The sequence below is a fragment of the Oncorhynchus kisutch genome, unplaced genomic scaffold, assembly GCF_002021735.2.
Source record: "Oncorhynchus kisutch isolate 150728-3 unplaced genomic scaffold, Okis_V2 scaffold1110, whole genome shotgun sequence".
Taxonomy (NCBI): domain Eukaryota; kingdom Metazoa; phylum Chordata; class Actinopteri; order Salmoniformes; family Salmonidae; genus Oncorhynchus; species Oncorhynchus kisutch.
Window position 1 is genome coordinate 70,001 of NW_022263055.1, and position 18,405 is coordinate 88,405.

Genomic DNA, 18,405 nt, shown 5'->3' on the forward strand with positions numbered 1-18,405 from the left:
CTCTCTATCTCTACTGTTCTCTCTCTCTCTCTACTGTTCTCTCTCTATCTCTACTGTTCTCTCTCTCTCTCTACTGTTCTCTCTCTCTCTCTACTGTTCTCTCTCTATCTCTACTGTTCTCTCTCTCTCTCTCTCTCTCTCTCTCTACTGTTCTCTCTCTACTGTTCTCTCTCTCTCTCTCTCTCTCTACTGTTCTCTCTCTCTCTCTACTGTTCTCCCTCTCTCTCTCTCTCTCTCTCTCTCTCTCTCTCTACTGTTCTCTCTCTCTCTCTCTACTGTTCTCTCTCTATCTCTACTGTTCTCTCTCTCTCTACTGTTCTCTCTCTCTCTCTCTCTCTCTACTGTTCTCTCTCTATCTCTACTGTTCTCTCTCTCTCTACTGTTCTCTCTCTCTCTCTCTCTCTACTGTTCTCTCTCTATCTCTACTGTTCTCTCTCTCTCTATATCTCTACTGTTCTCTCTCTCTCTCTACTGTTCTCTCTCTCTCTATATCTCTACTGTTCTCTCTCGCTACTGTTCTCTCTCTCTCTCTCTATATATCTCTACTATTCTCTCTCTACTGTTCTCTCTCTCTATATATCTCTACTGTTCTGTCTCTGTCTCTGTCTCTGTCTCTGTCTCTGTCTCTGTCTCTCTCTGTCTCTGTCTCTGTCTCTGTCTCTGTCTCTGTCTCTCTCTCTCTGTCTCTCTCTCTCTCTCTGTCTCTGTCTCTGTCTCTCTCTCTCTCTGTCTCTCTCTCTCTGGTCTGGGGAAATGCATCATCTAGTGAAGTTAGGAGGCTGCAGAATGCAGAGAACAAAGCTATGATAGATATGGTTCTTCTGTTGCAGTCATGCGCAGTGTTCTTGGTTGGTCATCAATTGACAAGATAATTGAAAAAAACATGGCTATTTTATTTCATAATATACCTCATTTAAAACGGCCAAGTTCTCTTCACAACAGTATTCAGTTGGTAAGAGACAGACATTCAGTAAATACGAGGAATAGATTGTCCACCATCTATACGTTGTCCAGACAGAACAGTACTCAGTTGGTAAGAGACAGACATTCAGTAAATACGAGGAATAGATTGTCCACCATCTATACGTTGTCCAGACAGAACAGTACTCAGTTGGTAAGAGACAGACATTCAGTAAATACGAGGAATAGATTGTCCACCATCTATACGTTGTCCAGACAGAACAGTACTCAGTTGGTAAGAGACAGACATTCAGTAAATACTAGGAATAGATTATCCACCATCTATACGTTATCCAGACAGAACAGTACTCAGTTGGTAAGAGACAGACATTCAGTAAATACTAGGAATAGATTATCCACCATCTATACGTTATCCAGACAGAACAGTACTCAGTTGGTAAGAGACAGACATTCAGTAAATACGAGGAATAGATTATCCACCATCTATACGTTGTCCAGACAGAACAGTACTCAGTTGGTAAGAGACAGACATTCAGTAAATACGAGGAATAGATTGTCCACCATCTATACGTTATCCAGACAGAACAGTACTCAGTTGGTAAGAGACAGACATTCAGTAAATACTAGGAATAGATTATCCACCATCTATACGTTATCCAGACAGAACAGTACTCAGTTGGTAAGAGACAGACATTCAGTAAATACTAGGAATAGATTATCCACCATCTATACGTTATCCAGACAGAACAGTACTCAGTTGGTAAGAGACAGACATTCAGTAAATACGAGGAATAGATTTGTCCACCATCTATACGTTATCCAGACAGAACAGTACTCAGTTGGTAAGAGACAGACATTCAGTAAATACTAGGAATAGATTATCCACCATCTATACGTTATCCAGACAGAACAGTACTCAGTTGGTAAGAGACAGACATTCAGTAAATACGAGGAATAGATTTGTCCACCATCTATACGTTATCCAGACAGAACAGTACTCAGTTGGTAAGAGACAGACATTCAGTAAATACGAGGAATAGATTATCCACCATCTATACGTTATCCAGACAGAACAGTACTCAGTTGGTAAGAGACAGACATTCAGTAAATACTAGGAATAGATTATCCACCATCTATACGTTGTCCAGACAGAACAGTACTCAGTTGGTAAGAGACAGACATTCAGTAAATACTAGGAATAGATTATCCACCATCTATACGTTATCCAGACAGAACAGTACTCAGTTGGTAAGAGACAGACATTCAGTAAATACTAGGAATAGATTATCCACCATCTATACGTTATCCAGACAGAACAGTACTCAGTTGGTAAGAGACAGACATTCAGTAAATACTAGGAATAGATTATCCACCATCTATACGTTGTCCAGACAGAACAGTACTCAGTTGGTAAGAGACAGACATTCAGTAAATACTAGGAATAGATTATCCACCATCTATACGTTGTCCAGACAGAACAGTACTCAGTTGGTAAGAGACAGACATTCAGTAAATACTAGGAATAGATTATCCACCATCTATACGTTATCCAGACAGAACAGTACTCAGTTGGTAAGAGACAGACATTCAGTAAATACTAGGAATAGATTATCCACCATCTATACGTTATCCAGACAGAACAGTACTCAGTTGGTAAGAGACAGACATTCAGTAAATACTAGGAATAGATTATCCACCATCTATACGTTATCCAGACAGAACAGTACTCAGTTGGTAAGAGACAGACATTCAGTAAATACGAGGAATAGATTATCCACCATCTATACGTTGTCCAGACAGAACAGTACTCAGTTGGTAAGAGACAGACATTCAGTAAATACGAGGAATAGATTGTCCACCATCTATACGTTATCCAGACAGAACAGTACTCAGTTGGTAAGAGACAGACATTCAGTAAATACTAGGAATAGATTATCCACCATCTATACGTTATCCAGACAGAACAGTACTCAGTTGGTAAGAGACAGACATTCAGTAAATACTAGGAATAGATTATCCACCATCTATACGTTATCCAGACAGAACAGTACTCAGTTGGTAAGAGACAGACATTCAGTAAATACGAGGAATAGATTTGTCCACCATCTATACGTTATCCAGACAGAACAGTACTCAGTTGGTAAGAGACAGACATTCAGTAAATACTAGGAATAGATTATCCACCATCTATACGTTATCCAGACAGAACAGTACTCAGTTGGTAAGAGACAGACATTCAGTAAATACGAGGAATAGATTTGTCCACCATCTATACGTTATCCAGACAGAACAGTACTCAGTTGGTAAGAGACAGACATTCAGTAAATACTAGGAATAGATTATCCACCATCTATACGTTGTCCAGACAGAACAGTACTCAGTTGGTAAGAGACAGACATTCAGTAAATACTAGGAATAGATTATCCACCATCTATACGTTATCCAGACAGAACAGTACTCAGTTGGTAAGAGACAGACATTCAGTAAATACTAGGAATAGATTATCCACCATCTATACGTTATCCAGACAGAACAGTACTCAGTTGGTAAGAGACAGACATTCAGTAAATACTAGGAATAGATTATCCACCATCTATACGTTGTCCAGACAGAACAGTACTCAGTTGGTAAGAGACAGACATTCAGTAAATACTAGGAATAGATTATCCACCATCTATACGTTGTCCAGACAGAACAGTACTCAGTTGGTAAGAGACAGACATTCAGTAAATACTAGGAATAGATTATCCACCATCTATACGTTATCCAGACAGAACAGTACTCAGTTGGTAAGAGACAGACATTCAGTAAATACTAGGAATAGATTATCCACCATCTATACGTTATCCAGACAGAACAGTACTCAGTTGGTAAGAGACAGACATTCAGTAAATACTAGGAATAGATTATCCACCATCTATACGTTGTCCAGACAGAAAAGAGAAATAGGCAAAAGAACATTTAGATTTAGAGCAATAAAGAAATGGAATAAATTAACTGAGCAAACTAGAAACCTCTCAATATATAAACTTAAACATGATTTAAAAACCATTTAAATATCATACATATAAATGCTGTGGGACACAACATTCGCAGATGAAGAATCAATATGTTTTAGATGGAGTATTTATTGGGTTATTATGTTAGTATATAATGTATGTCTGTAATAGTGTGTTATATGTGTTCGTATTATGAATTGTATTTGAATGTTTAAGGACTTTTGGAAGATTAGTCCAAATGAGGACTAAAAGAGATCCAAATCAAATCTCTCTCGCTCTCCTTTTCTCTCTCCTTTTCTCTCTCCTGTTCTCTCTCTCGCTCTCCTTTTCTCTCTCCTTTCCCCTCCTTCAATGATCTCTCCTGTTCTCTATCTCTCTCCTTTTCTCTCTCTCTCTCTCTCTCTCTCTCTCTCTCTCTCCTTTTCTCTCTCCTTTCCTCTCCTTCAATGATCTCTCCTGTTCTCTATCTCTCTCCTGTTCTCTCTCTCTCTCCTGTTCTCTCTCTCTCTCTCCTTTTCTCTCTCCTTTCCTCTCCTTGCATGATCGCTCTCCTGTTCTCTATCTCTCTCCTGTTCTCTCTCTCTCTCCTGTTCTCTCTCTCTCTCTCTCCTTTTCTCTCTCCTTTCCTCTCCTTCAACGATCTCTCTCCTGTTCTCTCTCTCTCTCTCCTGTTCTCTCTCTCTCTCTCTCTCTCCTTTTCTCTCTCCTTTCCCCTCCTTCAATGATCTCTCCTGTTCTCTCTCTCTCTCTCCAGTTCTCTCTCTCTCTCCCCTGTTCTCTCTCTCTCTCTCCTGTTCTCTCTCTCTCTCTCTCTCCTGTTCTCTCTCTCTCTCTCCTGTTCTCTCTCTCTCTCTCCTGTTCTCTCTCTCTCCTGTTCTCTCTCCTGTTCTCTCTCCTGTTCTCTCTCTCTCTCTCCTGTTCTCTCTCTCTCTCTCCTGTTCTCTCTCTCTCCTGTTCTCTCTCCTGTTCTCTCTCCTGTTCTCTCTCTCTCTCTCCTGTTCTCTCTCCTGTTATCTCTCTTTTTCTTCCAGTTTCAATGTAAGGTCTTTATTGGCATGGTAAACGTATGTTAACATTGCCAAGGCAAGTGAAGTAGACAATAAACAAAAGTTAAATAAACTATTAAAAATGAACAGTAAACATTACACTCACAAGTTCAGAAAGAACAAATACTTTTAAAATGTCATATGATGGCTTTATTACAGTGTTGTAATGATGTGAAAATAATTTAAGTACAAAAGGGAAAATAAATAAATGTAATATAGGTTGTATTTACAATGGTGTCTGTTCTTCACTGGTTGCCCTTTTCTTGTGGCAATAGGTCACACATCTTGCTGCTGTAATGGCACAACTGTGGTATTTCACCCAATACATATGGGAGTTTATGAAAATTGGGTTTGTTTTCGAGTTCTTTGTGGGTCTGTGTAATCTGAGGGAAATATGTGTCTCTAATATGGTCATACATTGGGCAGGAGGTTAGGAAGTGCAGCTCAGTTTCCACCTCATTTTATGGGCAGTGGGCACATAGCCTGTCTTCTCTTGAGAGCCAGGTCTGCCTTTCTCAATAGCAAGGCTATGCTCACTGAGTCTGTACATACTCAAAGCTTTCCTTAATTTTGGGTCAGTCACAGTGGCCAGGGATTCTGCCACTGTGTACTCTCTGTTTAAGGCCAAATAGCATTCTAGTTTGCTCAGTTTTTTTGTTAATTCTTTCCAATGTTAATTATCATTTTGTTTTCTCATGATTTGGTTGGGTCTAATTGTGTTGCTGTCCTGGAGCTCTGTGGGGTCTGTTTGTGTTTGTGAACAGAGCACCAGGACCAGTTGGCTTAGGGGACTCTTCTCCAGGTTCATCTCTCTGTAGGTGATGGTTTTGTTATGGAAGGTTTGGGAATCTCTTCCTTTTTGGTGGTTGTAGAATTTAACGGCTCTTTTCTGGATTTTGATAATTAGCGGGTATCCGCCTAATTCTGCTCTGCATGCATTATTTGATGTTCTACGTTGTACACGGAGGATATTTTTGCAGAATTCTGCATGCAGACTCTCAATTTGGTGTTTGTCCCATTTTGTGAATTATTGGTTGGTGAGCGGACCCCAGACCTCACAACCGTAAAGGGCAATGGGCTCTATAACTGATTCAAGTATTTTTAGCCTGATCCTAATTGGTATGTCGAATTGTATGTTCCTTTTGATGGCATAGAATGCCTTTCTTGCCTTGTCTCTCAGATCGTTCACAGCTTTGTGGAAGTTACCTGTGGCGCTGATGTTTAGGCCAAGGTATGTATAGTTTTTTGTGTGTTCCAGGGCAACCGTGTCTAGATGGCATTTGTATTCTTGGTCCTGGCGACTGGACCTTTTTTGGAACACCATTATTTTTGTCTTACTGAGATTTACTGTCAGGGCCCAGGTCTGACAGAATCTGTGCAGAATATCTAAGTGCTGCTGTAGGCCCTCCTTGGTTGGTGACAGAAGCACCAGATCATCAGCAAACAGTAGACATTTGACTTCAGATTCTGGTAGGGTGAGGCCGGGTGCTGCAGACTGTTCTAGTGCCCTCGCCAATTCGTTGATATATATGTTGAAGAGGGTGGGGCTTAAGCTGCATCCCTGTCTCACCCCACGGCCCCTCTGGAAAGAAATGTGTGTGTCTTTTGCCAATTTTAACCGCACACTTGTTGTTTGTGTTCATGGATTTTATAATGTTGTATGTTGTTCCCCCAACACCACTTTCCATCCATTTGTATAGCAGACCCTCATGCCAAATTAGATTCTATGGATTCTTCAATTTCATTGAGCTGATTTCTGACGTGCTGTTCCTTCTTTCTCCGTAGTGTATTTCTGTATTGTTTTAGTGATTCACCATAGTGAAGGCGTAGACTCAGGTTTTCTGGGTCTCTGTGTTTTTGGTGGACAGGTTTCTCCATTTCTTTCTTAGGTTTTTGCATTCTTCATCAAACCATTGTTGTTATTGTTCAAGGGGTTGTCTGCTTGAAATGTTTAGATTTGATAGGGAAGCTGTGGTCAAATAAACTGGTTAAGTTTTCTACTATCAAGTTTACACCTTCACTATCACAGTGAAACGTTTTACCCAGGAAATTGTCTAAAAGGGATTGAATTTGTTGTTGCCAAATTTTTTTTTACACACTACTTTCCTTCCATCTATAGCATTTCTTAATATTATTTAGTTCCTTTGGCGTTGATGCCTCATGATTGAGTATTGCTCTGTTCAAGTAGACTGTGATTTTGCTGTGGTCTGATAGGGGTGTCAGTGGGCTGACTGTGAACGCTCTGGGAGACTCTGGGTTGAGGTCAGTGATAAAGTAGTCTGCAGTACTACTGCCAAGAGATGAGCTATAGGTGTACCTACCATAGGAGTCCCCTCGAAGCCTACCATTGACTATGTACATACCCAGCGTGCGAAGGAGCTGCAGGAGTTGTGACCCATTTTTGTTGGTTATGTTGGTTATGTAGTTGTGTCTGGGGGGGGGCATGTGAGGGAGGGAATGCTGTCACCTACAGGCAGGTGTTTGTCCCCCTGTGTGCTGAGGGTGTCAGGTTTTTGTCCGGTTCTGGCATTTAGATCGCCACAGACTAGTACATGTCCCTGAGCCTGGAAATTGTTGATCTCCCCCTCTAGGATGAAGAAGCTGTCATTGTTAAAGTATGGGGATTCTATTGGGGGGATATAGGTAGATATAGGTAGATATAGGTAGATATAGGTAGATATAGGTAGATATAGGTGGATATAGGTGGATATAGGTAGATATAGGTAGATATAGGTAGATATAGGTAGATATAGGTGGATATAGGTGGATATAGGTAGATATAGGTAGATATAGGTAGATATAGGTAGATATAGGTGGATATAGGTAGATATAGGTAGATATAGGTAGATATAGGTAGATATAGGTGGATATAGGTGGATATAGGTAGATATAGGTAGATATAGGTGGATATAGGTAGATATAGGTAGATATAGGTAGATATAGGTATATATAGGTATATATAGGTAGATACAGGTAGATATAGGTAGATATAGGTAGATATAGGTAGATATAGGTAGATATAGGTTGATATAGGTAGATATAGGTATATATAGGTGGATATAGGTAGATATAGGTAGATATAGGTGGATATAGGTAGATATAGGTGGATATAGGTAGATATAGGTAGATATAGGTAGATATAGGTGGATATGGGTAGATATGGGTGGATATAGGTGGATATAGGTGGATATAGGTAGATATAGGTGGATATAGGTAGATATAGGTAGATATAGGTGGATATAGGTAGATATAGGTGGATATAGGTGGATATAGGTAGATATAGGTGGATATAGGTAGATATAGGTGGATATAGGTAGATATAGGTAGATATAGGTAGATATAGGTGGATATAGGTAGATATAGGTAGATATAGGTGGATATAGGTAGATATAGGTGGATATAGGTAGATATAGGTGGATATAGGTGGATATAGGTAGATATAGGTGGATATAGGTAGATATAGGTAGATATAGGTAGATATAGGTGGATATAGGTGGATAAGGTAGGATATAGGTAGATATAGGTGGATATAGGTAGATATAGGTAGATATAGGTGGATATAGGTAGATATAGGTAGATATAGGTGGATATAGGTGGATATAGGTAGATATAGGTAGAGATAGGTAGATATAGGTAGATATAGGTAGATATAGGTGGATATGGGTAGATATGGGTGGATATAGGTAGATATAGGTGGATATAGGTGGATATAGGTAGATATAGGTGGATATAGGTAGATATAGGTAGATATAGGTAGATATAGGTGGATATAGGTAGATATAGGTGGATATAGGTGGATATAGGTAGATATAGGTGGATATAGGTAGATATAGGTGGATATAGGTAGATATAGGTAGATATAGGTGGATATAGGTAGATATAGGTAGATATAGGTAGATATAGGTGGATATAGGTGGATATAGGTAGATATAGGTAGATATAGGTAGATATAGGTAGATATAGGTGGATATAGGTGGATATAGGTGGATATAGGTAGATATAGGTAGATATAGGTAGATATAGGTGGATATAGGTAGATATAGGTAGATATAGGTAGATATAGGTGGATATAGGTAGATATAGGTGGATATAGGTGGATATAGGTAGATATAGGTAGATATAGGTGGATATAGGTAGATATAGGTAGATATAGGTAGATATAGGTAGATATAGGTATATATAGGTATATATAGGTAGATACAGGTAGATATAGGTAGATATAGGTAGATATAGGTAGATATAGGTTGATATAGGTAGATATAGGTATATATAGGTGGATATAGGTAGATATAGGTAGATATAGGTGGATATAGGTAGATATAGGTGGATATAGGTAGATATAGGTAGATATAGGTAGATATGGGTGGATATGGGTAGATATGGGTGGATATAGGTAGATATAGGTGGATATAGGTGGATATAGGTAGATATAGGTGGATATAGGTAGATATAGGTAGATATAGGTGGATATAGGTAGATATAGGTGGATATATAGGTGATATAGTAGATATAGGTGGATATAGGTAGATATAGGGTAGATATAGGTAGATATAGGTGGATATAGGTAGATATAGGTAGATATAGGTGGATATAGGTAGATATAGGTGGATATAGGTGAGATATAGGTGGATATAGGTGGATATAGGTAGATATAGGTGGATATAGGTTAGATAAGGTAGGATATAGGTAGATATAGGTGAGATATAGGTGGATATAGGTAGATATAGGTAGATATAGTAGATATAGGTGGATATAGGTGGATATAGGTCGGATATAGGTGTATATAGGTGATATAGGTAGATATAGGTAGATATAGGTGGATATAGGTGGATATAGGTAGGATATAGGTAGATATAGGTGGATATAGGTAGATATAGGTAGATATAGGTGGATATAGGTGGATATAGGGTAGATATAGGTAGGATATAGGTGGATATAGGTGGATATAGGTGGATATAGGTAGATATAGGTGGATATAGGTGGATATAGGTGGATATAGGTAGATATAGGTGGATATAGGTGGATATAGGTGGATATAGGTGGATATAGGTGGATATAGGTGGATATAGGTGGATATAGGTGGATATAGGTAGATATAGGTGGATATAGGTGGATATAGGTGGATATAGGTGGATATAGGTGGATATAGGTGGATATAGGTGGATATAGGTGGATATAGGTAGATATAGGTGGATATAGGTGGATAAGGTGGATATAGGTAGATATAGGTGGATATAGGTGGATATAGGTGGATATAGGTAGATATAGGTGGATATAGGTGGATATAGGTAGATATAGGTAGATATAGGTAGATTAGGTGATAGGTGGATATAGGTGGATATAGGTGGATATAGGTAGATATAGGTGGATATAGGTGATATAGGTGGATATAGGTGGATATAGGTGGATATAGGTGGATATAGGTGGATATAGGTAGATATAGGTGGATATAGGTAGATATAGGTGGATATAGGTAGATATAGGTAGATATAGGTGGATATAGGTTAGATATAGGTAGATATAGGTGGATATAGGTAGATATAGGTGGATATAGGTGGATATAGGTAGATATAGGTGGATATAGGTAGATATAGGTAGATATAGGTGGATATAGGTGGATATAGGTAGATATAGGTGGATATAGGTGGATATAGGTGGATATAGGTAGATATAGGTAGATATAGGTGGATATAGGTAGATATAGGTGGATATAGGTGGATATAGGTGGATATAGGTGGATATAGGTGGATATAGGTGGATATAGGTGGATACAGGTGGATACAGGTAGATATAGGTAGATATAGGTGGATATAGGTAGATATAGGTGGATATAGGTGGATATAGGTAGATATAGGTGGATATAGGTGGATATAGGTGGATATAGGTGGATATAGGTGGATATAGGTGGATACAGGTGGATACAGGTGGATTTAGGTGGAGGACATGTTTCTTTGTTGAGATCATTTCCTGTTGAATTTCAAGCCAGATGTAAAATGTTCCTGTTTTGACCAATTTAATAGAGTGCGTTAGGTCTGCTCTATACCAAATTAGCATTCCCCCTGTCTCTTCCTCATTTCACACCTGGTAGTTTGCTGGCTGTGACCACCAGCTCTCTGTAACCTAGAGGGCAACCAGTGGGTCCGTCTCCTTTATACCTGGTTTCTTGTAGGATGACTCTCTCTCTCTCTCTCTCTCTCTCTCTCTCTCCGTCTCTCTCTCTCTCTCTCTCTCTCTCTCTCTCCGCCTCTCTCTCTTTCTCTCTCTCTCTCTCTCTCTCAATTCAATTCAATTCAAGGGGCTTTATTGACATGGGAAACATGTGTTAACATTGCCAAAGCAAGTGAGGTAGATAATATACAAAAGGGAAATATACAATAAAAATGAACAGTAAACATTATACATACAGAAGTTTAAAAACAATAAAGACATTACAAATGTCATATTATGTATATATACAGTGTTGTAACAATGTAAAAATGGTTAAAGTAGACAAGGGGAAATAAATAAGCATACATGTGGGTTGTATTTTTCTCGTGGCAACTGGTCACAAATCTTGCTGCTGTGATGTCACAACTGTGGTATTTCACCCAGTAGATATGGGAGTTTATCAAAATTGGGTTTGTTTTCAAATTCTTTGTGGATCTGTGTAATCTGAGGGAAAAATGTGTCTCTAATATGGTCATACATTGGGCAGGAGGTTAGGAAGTGCAGCTCAGTTTCCACCTCATTTTGTGGGCAGTGTGCACATAACCTGTCTTCTCTTGAGAGCCATGTCTGTCTACGGCGGCCTTTCTCAATAGCAAGGCTATGCTCACTAAGTCTGTACATAGTCAAAGCTTTCCTTAGGTTTGGGTCAGTCACAGTGGCCAGGTATTCTGCCACTGTGTACTCTCTGTTTAGGGCCAAATAGCATTCTAGTTGGCTCTGTTGTTTTGTTAATTATTTCCAATGTGTCAAGTAATTATATTTTAGTTTTCTCATGATTTGGTTGGGTCTAATTGTGCTGCTGTCCTGGGGCTCTGTAGGGTGTGTTTGTGAACAGAGCCCCAGGACCAGCTTGCTTAGGGGACTCCTCTCCAGGTTAATCTCCCTTTAGGTGATGGCTTTGTTATGGAAGGTTTGGGAATCGCTTCCTTTTCGGTGGTTGTAGAATTTAACGGCACTTTTCTAGATTTATATAATTCGTGGGTATCGGCCTAATTCTGCTCTGCATGCATTATTTGGTGTTCTACGTTGTACACGGAGGATATTTTTGCAGAATTCTGTATGCAGTCTCAATTTGGTGTTTGTCCCACTTCGTGAAATCTTGTTTGTTGAGCGGACCCCAGACCTCACAACCATAAAGGGTATTTTTAGCCAGATCCTAATTGGTATGTTGTATGTCTGGTACGTCTCTCTCTCCAGATCCTAATTGGTATGTTGTATGTCTGGTACGTCTCTCTCTCTCTCTGTAGGGTGATGGAGCTGCCCTATGCCTTCCAGTGTTGTGCCTTCGTCTCCTGTGAGAAACACTCCTCTCCCTGGGACAGAGACAATAACCACAACGGGAAGGATGACTTCGGGAGGAGGGAGGGCATCTTGTCTAACCAAGGTGTGTTCTCAATCAACCCCAGATAGTACACTGCCCCATTAAAAGGGAATGGGGATACCACTTCAGATCCTTGTTGTAAGGATACATGGTGTGTCGCTAATATGCCTCCTGACAGAAACAGTGACTCATTTTCAGTTCCTATGAAACGTCTTGATAACCTGGATATAACCTTTGATTTGATTTAAGACCACGAGGACCTTCTGTTGGACTTTGATGATGAGCCCAAATCCCACCACACTGTCCAGTGTTTCCCCATCACCTGGTAAGGCAACACCCCCCCACCACCCCCCCACCACCACCCTTCCCCCTAACATGGTTCATACATTGATTGATTGAGTGATTGAATGATTTATTGATTGACTGGTTGAGTGATTGACTGGTTGAATGATTTATTGATTGACTGGTTGAATGATTTATTGATTGAGTGATTGAATGATTTATTGGTTGACTTGTTGAATGATTTATTGATTGACTGGTTGAGTGATTTATTGATTCACTGGTTGAATGATTTATTGAGTGACTGGTTGATTGAGTGACTGGTTGATTGATTGACTGGTTGATTGATTGACTGGTTGATTGATTGACTGGTTGGTTGACTGGTTGATTGATTGATTGATTGATTGACTGGTTGATTGACTGGTTGATTGATTGCTTTATTGGCTGGTTGATTGATTGCTTTATTGGCTGGTTGATTGATTGCTTTATTGGCTGGTTGATTGATTGCTTTATTGGCTGGTTGATTGATTGCTTTATTGGCTGGTTGATTGATTGATTGCTTTATTGACTGGTTGATTGATTGATTGCTTTATTGGCTGGTTGATTGATTGATTGCTTTATTGGCTGGTTGATTGATTGATTGATTGATTGACTGGTTGATTGACTGGTTGATTGATTGCTTTATTGGCTGGTTGATTGATTGATTGATTGACTTGTTGATTGATTGACTGGTTGATTGATTGACTGGTTGATTGATTGATTTATTGACTGGTTGATTGATTGACTGATTGACTGGTTGATTGAGTGACTGGTTTATTGAGTGACTGATTGACTGGTTGATTGATTGACTGGTTAATTGACTGGTTGATTGATTGATCTGTCCCTCCCCAGGTCCGTTCCGTCCTTGCCACCACCTGTTTGGCAGCTGGTTGATCCGTGTTGGTGTGTGGGTCATTGCTACTCTCTCCCTGGTCTGCAACACACTGGTGATGGTCTCCATCTTTCTCTCCCCGTCCTTCCTGTCCCCTGTGAAGCTGCTGATTGGCCTGCTGGCTCTGGTAAACAGTCTGATGGGGCTGTGGTCTGCCACGCTGGCCACCGTCGATGCCTTGACCTTCGGCAGCTTCGGCCGCTACGGGGCGCGTTGGGAGAGCAGCACGGGCTGCAAGCTGACCGGCTTCGTCTCCATCTTCGCTTCTGAGACCAGTATCTTCTTACTGACTGTGGCCGCCCTGGAGAGGGGGCTGTCGATACGGAGAGGCAAGGCCGCCGAGGGAAAGACTTCGACAGGCACGCTGAGGCTGGTGGCCGCCTTGTGTTTCCTTCTGGGCCTGGCTATCACCCTGCTCCCCCTGCTGGGGGACTACGGAGTCTCCTCCATCTGTCTCCCCATGCCCTACGAAGAGCCCTCCTCTCTGGGCTTCATGGTGGCTCTAGTCCTGGTCAACTCCCTATGTTATCTCATCATGACCGTCACATACGCCCGCCTCTACTGCAGCCTGGAGAAAGGAGAGCCGGACAACCTGTGGGACTGCTCCATGATCCGTCACGTGGCCTGGCTGCTGTTCACCAACTGTCTCCTCTACTTCCCTGTAGCCTTCCTCTCCTTCTCCTCCCTGCTGAAACTGCCCTCAGTAGGGCCTGAGGTGGTGAAGTCAGTGCTTCTAGTGGTGGTTCCTCTCCCAGCCTGCCTCAACCCTCTACTCTACGTCCTCTTCAACCCTCACTTCAGAGAGGACCTGGGCCTGCTCCACAGAAGGACTCGCGGCGCCCTGCACCTCAGCAGACCCCGCCGACTCAGCCTCGTCTCGCTCAACTCGGAGGACGCCGAGAAACAGTCATGTGACTCCACGCAGGCTCTGGTCACCTTCGGGGTGTCAGAGGAGGAGGAGGAGTCTAGGGGGGCGGGCAGCAACCCAGCGCCGAGGCACACCACCCTCCGTTTGCCTTCATCCCCTGTCGCTAGGCAGACTAGCGTTCAGGCTTCACTGTTTTTACTCCCAGGGCTGCAGGGCTCTGGGTTCTACCCCCAGTACCCCATGCCCTAGATCAACCCCCTACACACAGACACAGACTGTGTTAGAGCAGTACATGTAGCCAGAGAGGAAGGATGAAGAAACAAGGCCACTGCTACACGGACAGGAACAGGACACAAAATGGCCGCCATGGCTCTCCTCTGAATCAGAACTCTGATATAGAGATAGATAGACTCCCATTGTCCTGGTTTTCATGTCTCTCTATCTGAATCAGAACTCTAATATAGAGATAGATAGACTCCCATTGTCCTGGTATTCATGTCTCTGTATCTGTCTGAATCAGAACTCTGATATAGAGCTAGATAGACTCCCATTGTCCTGGTATTCATGTCTCTCTATCTGTCTGAACAGTACCAGCTATGTGTAAACCCCGGCCTGGCAGATAGACTCCCATTGTCCTGGTATTCATGTCTCTCTATCTGTCTGTACAGTACCAGCTATGTGTAAACCCCAGCCTGGCAGATAGACTCCCATTGTCCTGGTATTCATGTCTCTCTATCTGTCTGAACAGTACCAGCTATGTGTAAACCCCGGCCTGGCAGATAGACTCCCATTGTCCTGGTATTCATGTCTCTCTATCTGTCTGAACAGTACCAGCTATGTGTAAACCCCGGCCCTGGCAGATAGACTCCCATTGTCCTGGTATTCATGTCTGTCTGTCTGTCTGTACAGTACCAGCTATGTGTAAACCCCGGTCTGGCAGCTTGATGCCGGACAGAAGCACAACTGATTATGTTATGAACAGTTTTCGATCATCATATGTACACCAACACAGTGGCCATGCTCTCTTTTAATGAAGGTACTTGACTCTATAATATGTAGGCCCGGACGAGGAGGAGGAGGAGGAGGAGGAGGAGGAGGAGGAGGAAGAGGAAATTCCACACTGCATCGCTATGCTTTCAGTTTATTTCGATAGATCCCTAAGATAAAACACATCATCTGAGTATAAACATCCTCTCTGACAGTTATATAATTACCAGCTGAGTTTTGTGAGAACAATTTGTAAGGTGTTGTGTGTGTGTGTGTGTGTGTGTGTGTGTGTGTGTGTGTGTGTGTGTGTGTGTGTGTGCGTGTGTGTGTGTGTGTGTGTGTGTGTGGGGGGTCTTGTCATCTATCGATACTTGGTATTAAAAGTGTGGTGACCTTGTGAGATTACACCAGCTAAGACTGCCATGTCACAACATTCTCCTTCAGCAACAATGGCACCAATTACAGTGTGTGTGTGTGTGTGTGTGTGTGTGTGTGTGTGTGTGTGTGTGTGTGTGTGTGTGTGTGCGTGTGTGTGTGCGTGTGTGTGTGTGTGTGTGTGTGTGTGTGTGTGTGTGTGTGTGGGGTCTTGTCATCTATCGATACTTGGTATTAAAAGTGTGGTGACCTTGTGAGATTACACCAGCTAAGACTGCCATGTCACAACATTCTCCTTCAGCAACAATGGCACCAATTACAGTGTGTGTGTGGTGTGTGTGTGTTGTGTGTGTGTGTGTGTGTGTGTGTGTGTGTGTGTGTGTGTGTGTGTGTGTGTGTGTGTGTGTGTGTGTGTGTGTGTGTGTGTGTGTGTGTGTGTGGTGTGTGTGTGTGTGTGTGTGTGTGTGGTGTGTGTGTGTGTGAGGTTGCACTTACGTGCCTGTTCATTTGTGTACATTATACTGTGACAATCTGTTTTCCTTGTTTAGAATATGCCAGTTTGTTTTAAAGTAAGGTCTGGTGTGTATTCGTATTGACCCGGCTATTTAGTTGTAAAAGTTTTCCCCCTATTTAGTGAGTTGTTGCTTTTAGACTGTTTTATCGATGCACCGTTTAGAGAAAACACAGTATATTACATCTTTAGTTGTGTTTATCATTTAACTACGTCAATCACCAGCATGCATGATTCTCCTCCATTACCTAGTGACTAGAGCACATACCTGGGGGAGGAGGGAGAGAGGGGAGAGGAGAGGAGAAAAGGGAGGAGGAGAGAGAAGAGAGAGGAAGGAGAAAAGAGAGAGGAGAGGAGTTTGAGAGGAGAGGAGAGAAAAGAGAGAGGAGAGAAAGAGAGAGGAGAGAGGAGAGGAGAGGAGTTGAGAGGAGAGGGAGAGAAAGAGAGAGGAGAGGAGTTGAGAGGAGAAGAGAGAAAAGAGTTGGAGAGGAGTTGAGAGGAGAGGAGAGAAAGAGAGAGGAGAGGAGTTGAGGAAGAGCGAGAGAGGAGAGAAAGAGAGGGAGAGGAGTTGAGAGGAGAGGAGAGGAGAGGAGAGGAGAGGAGAGGAGAGGAGAGGAGTTGAGGGGAGAGAGAGGAGAGGAGATGAGGGGAGAGAGGAGGAGGAGAGAAAGACAGAGGAGAGGAGAGAAAGAGAGAGGATAGCAGATGAGGGGAGAGAGAGGAGAGGAGAGAAAGAGAGAAGAGAGGAGATGAGGGGAGAGAGGAGAGAGGACGGGGAGAGAAAGAGAGGGAGAGGAGAGGAGAGAAAGAGAGAGGAAGATTCTTATTCATGTGTTTTAGAGGTCAGAATTGAAAACCTGTGGTAATGATGTGTATTGCCTCCCCCACTGCGCTGGGGCAGAGGACAGAGACGTCTTGTGTTCTGCCTCTTTGTTCTTTGCCAGGCATAGCGGCAGCATAGCAGCAGCAGGGTGGTAACCTGGATAGAGGTATCAAGTGGCCAAGTCACCGCCTTCCAGGAATGAACCCTTTCCAAGGAGCTGGATCGCTCGTGAAATGAAATATCACCGGGACGAGGGTCAGGTCAGAGCGGCCCGCGTTCTAGTTCACCCCTTCCTCCGTTCCTCGTTCTGTTGTCTTCTTCTACTTACTTCCTCTGCTTTTTGGTAGACGCAACCGACTACTAATGCCAAACATCAGCGGCCTCTCCAGACAAATACTTGGATTCTGAGATTAGCAAGGTTTAAAAGCCCTCTGAGGCGATTCTTGAGGTATCTTCAGAGCTCAGGCTCCGGGTTGTCGACCTCTCTTTTCCTCATCCCGTCTTCCTTCTTCTCTCCAGGAGAATGACCTCCTGTCTGGTCCACCGTCCAGCTCTTTTTCCTCTCTTCATCCTCTCTCCCTCTCTTCATCCTCTCTCCCTCTCTTCATCCTCTCTCCCTCTCTTCATCCTCTCTCCCTCTTCATCCAATCTCTCCCTCCTCATCCTATCTCCCTCTCTTCATCCTCTCTCTCTCTCTTCATCCTCTCTGTCTCTTCATCCTCTCTCCCTCTCCTCCTCTCCTCCCTTGCTGGTCACAGGTCATATCTACCTTTACCTCAGAGCTCTCCAGCACTTAGAACTAGGAAAATTAGGGACTTCAATGCTGGTTCAGTGTAGCAACCTCGTGAAACAACCGCAAAGTCTTGGCATGGCCCCTCCTTTGTCCTTGTGTGGATGAATTAAGGAGGTAGATGTCATTACTTATAAAGCGAATTGCTCTTGGAAATCTAAAAATGTAATCAACCGTCTTTGCCATTCCTGAAAACTCTGCTGCTCGGGGTCTGTCAAAAACCTTGCTGTCTGTGAGTTAGTTTTCTGCCTCTCTGCTTTAGGCTGTCTGTCTGTGAGTTAGTTTTCTCTCTCTCTCTCTCTCTCTCTCTCTCTCTCTCTCTCTCTCTCTCTCTCTCTACCTCTCTC

The 18,405-nt window shown here is 42.3% G+C and overlaps 1 protein-coding gene across 1 annotated transcript in view; it reads left to right on the top strand.

Moving 5' to 3' along the window:
- LOC109886808 (leucine-rich repeat-containing G-protein coupled receptor 5-like) overlaps window positions 1-14,821 on the top strand; it is a gene marked incomplete at its 5' end in the record, with an annotated part of 70,196 nt that extends 55,375 nt beyond the window's left edge. Inside the window, 3 exons of the mRNA XM_031817653.1 lie at window positions 12,421-12,557; window positions 12,744-12,804; window positions 13,651-14,821. Of these exons, the coding sequence (XP_031673513.1) occupies window positions 12,421-12,557; window positions 12,744-12,804; window positions 13,651-14,821 (1,369 nt within the window). The remainder of the gene's footprint in view (window positions 1-12,420; window positions 12,558-12,743; window positions 12,805-13,650) is intronic.
- Between the last annotated feature and the right edge of the window lie 3,584 nt (window positions 14,822-18,405).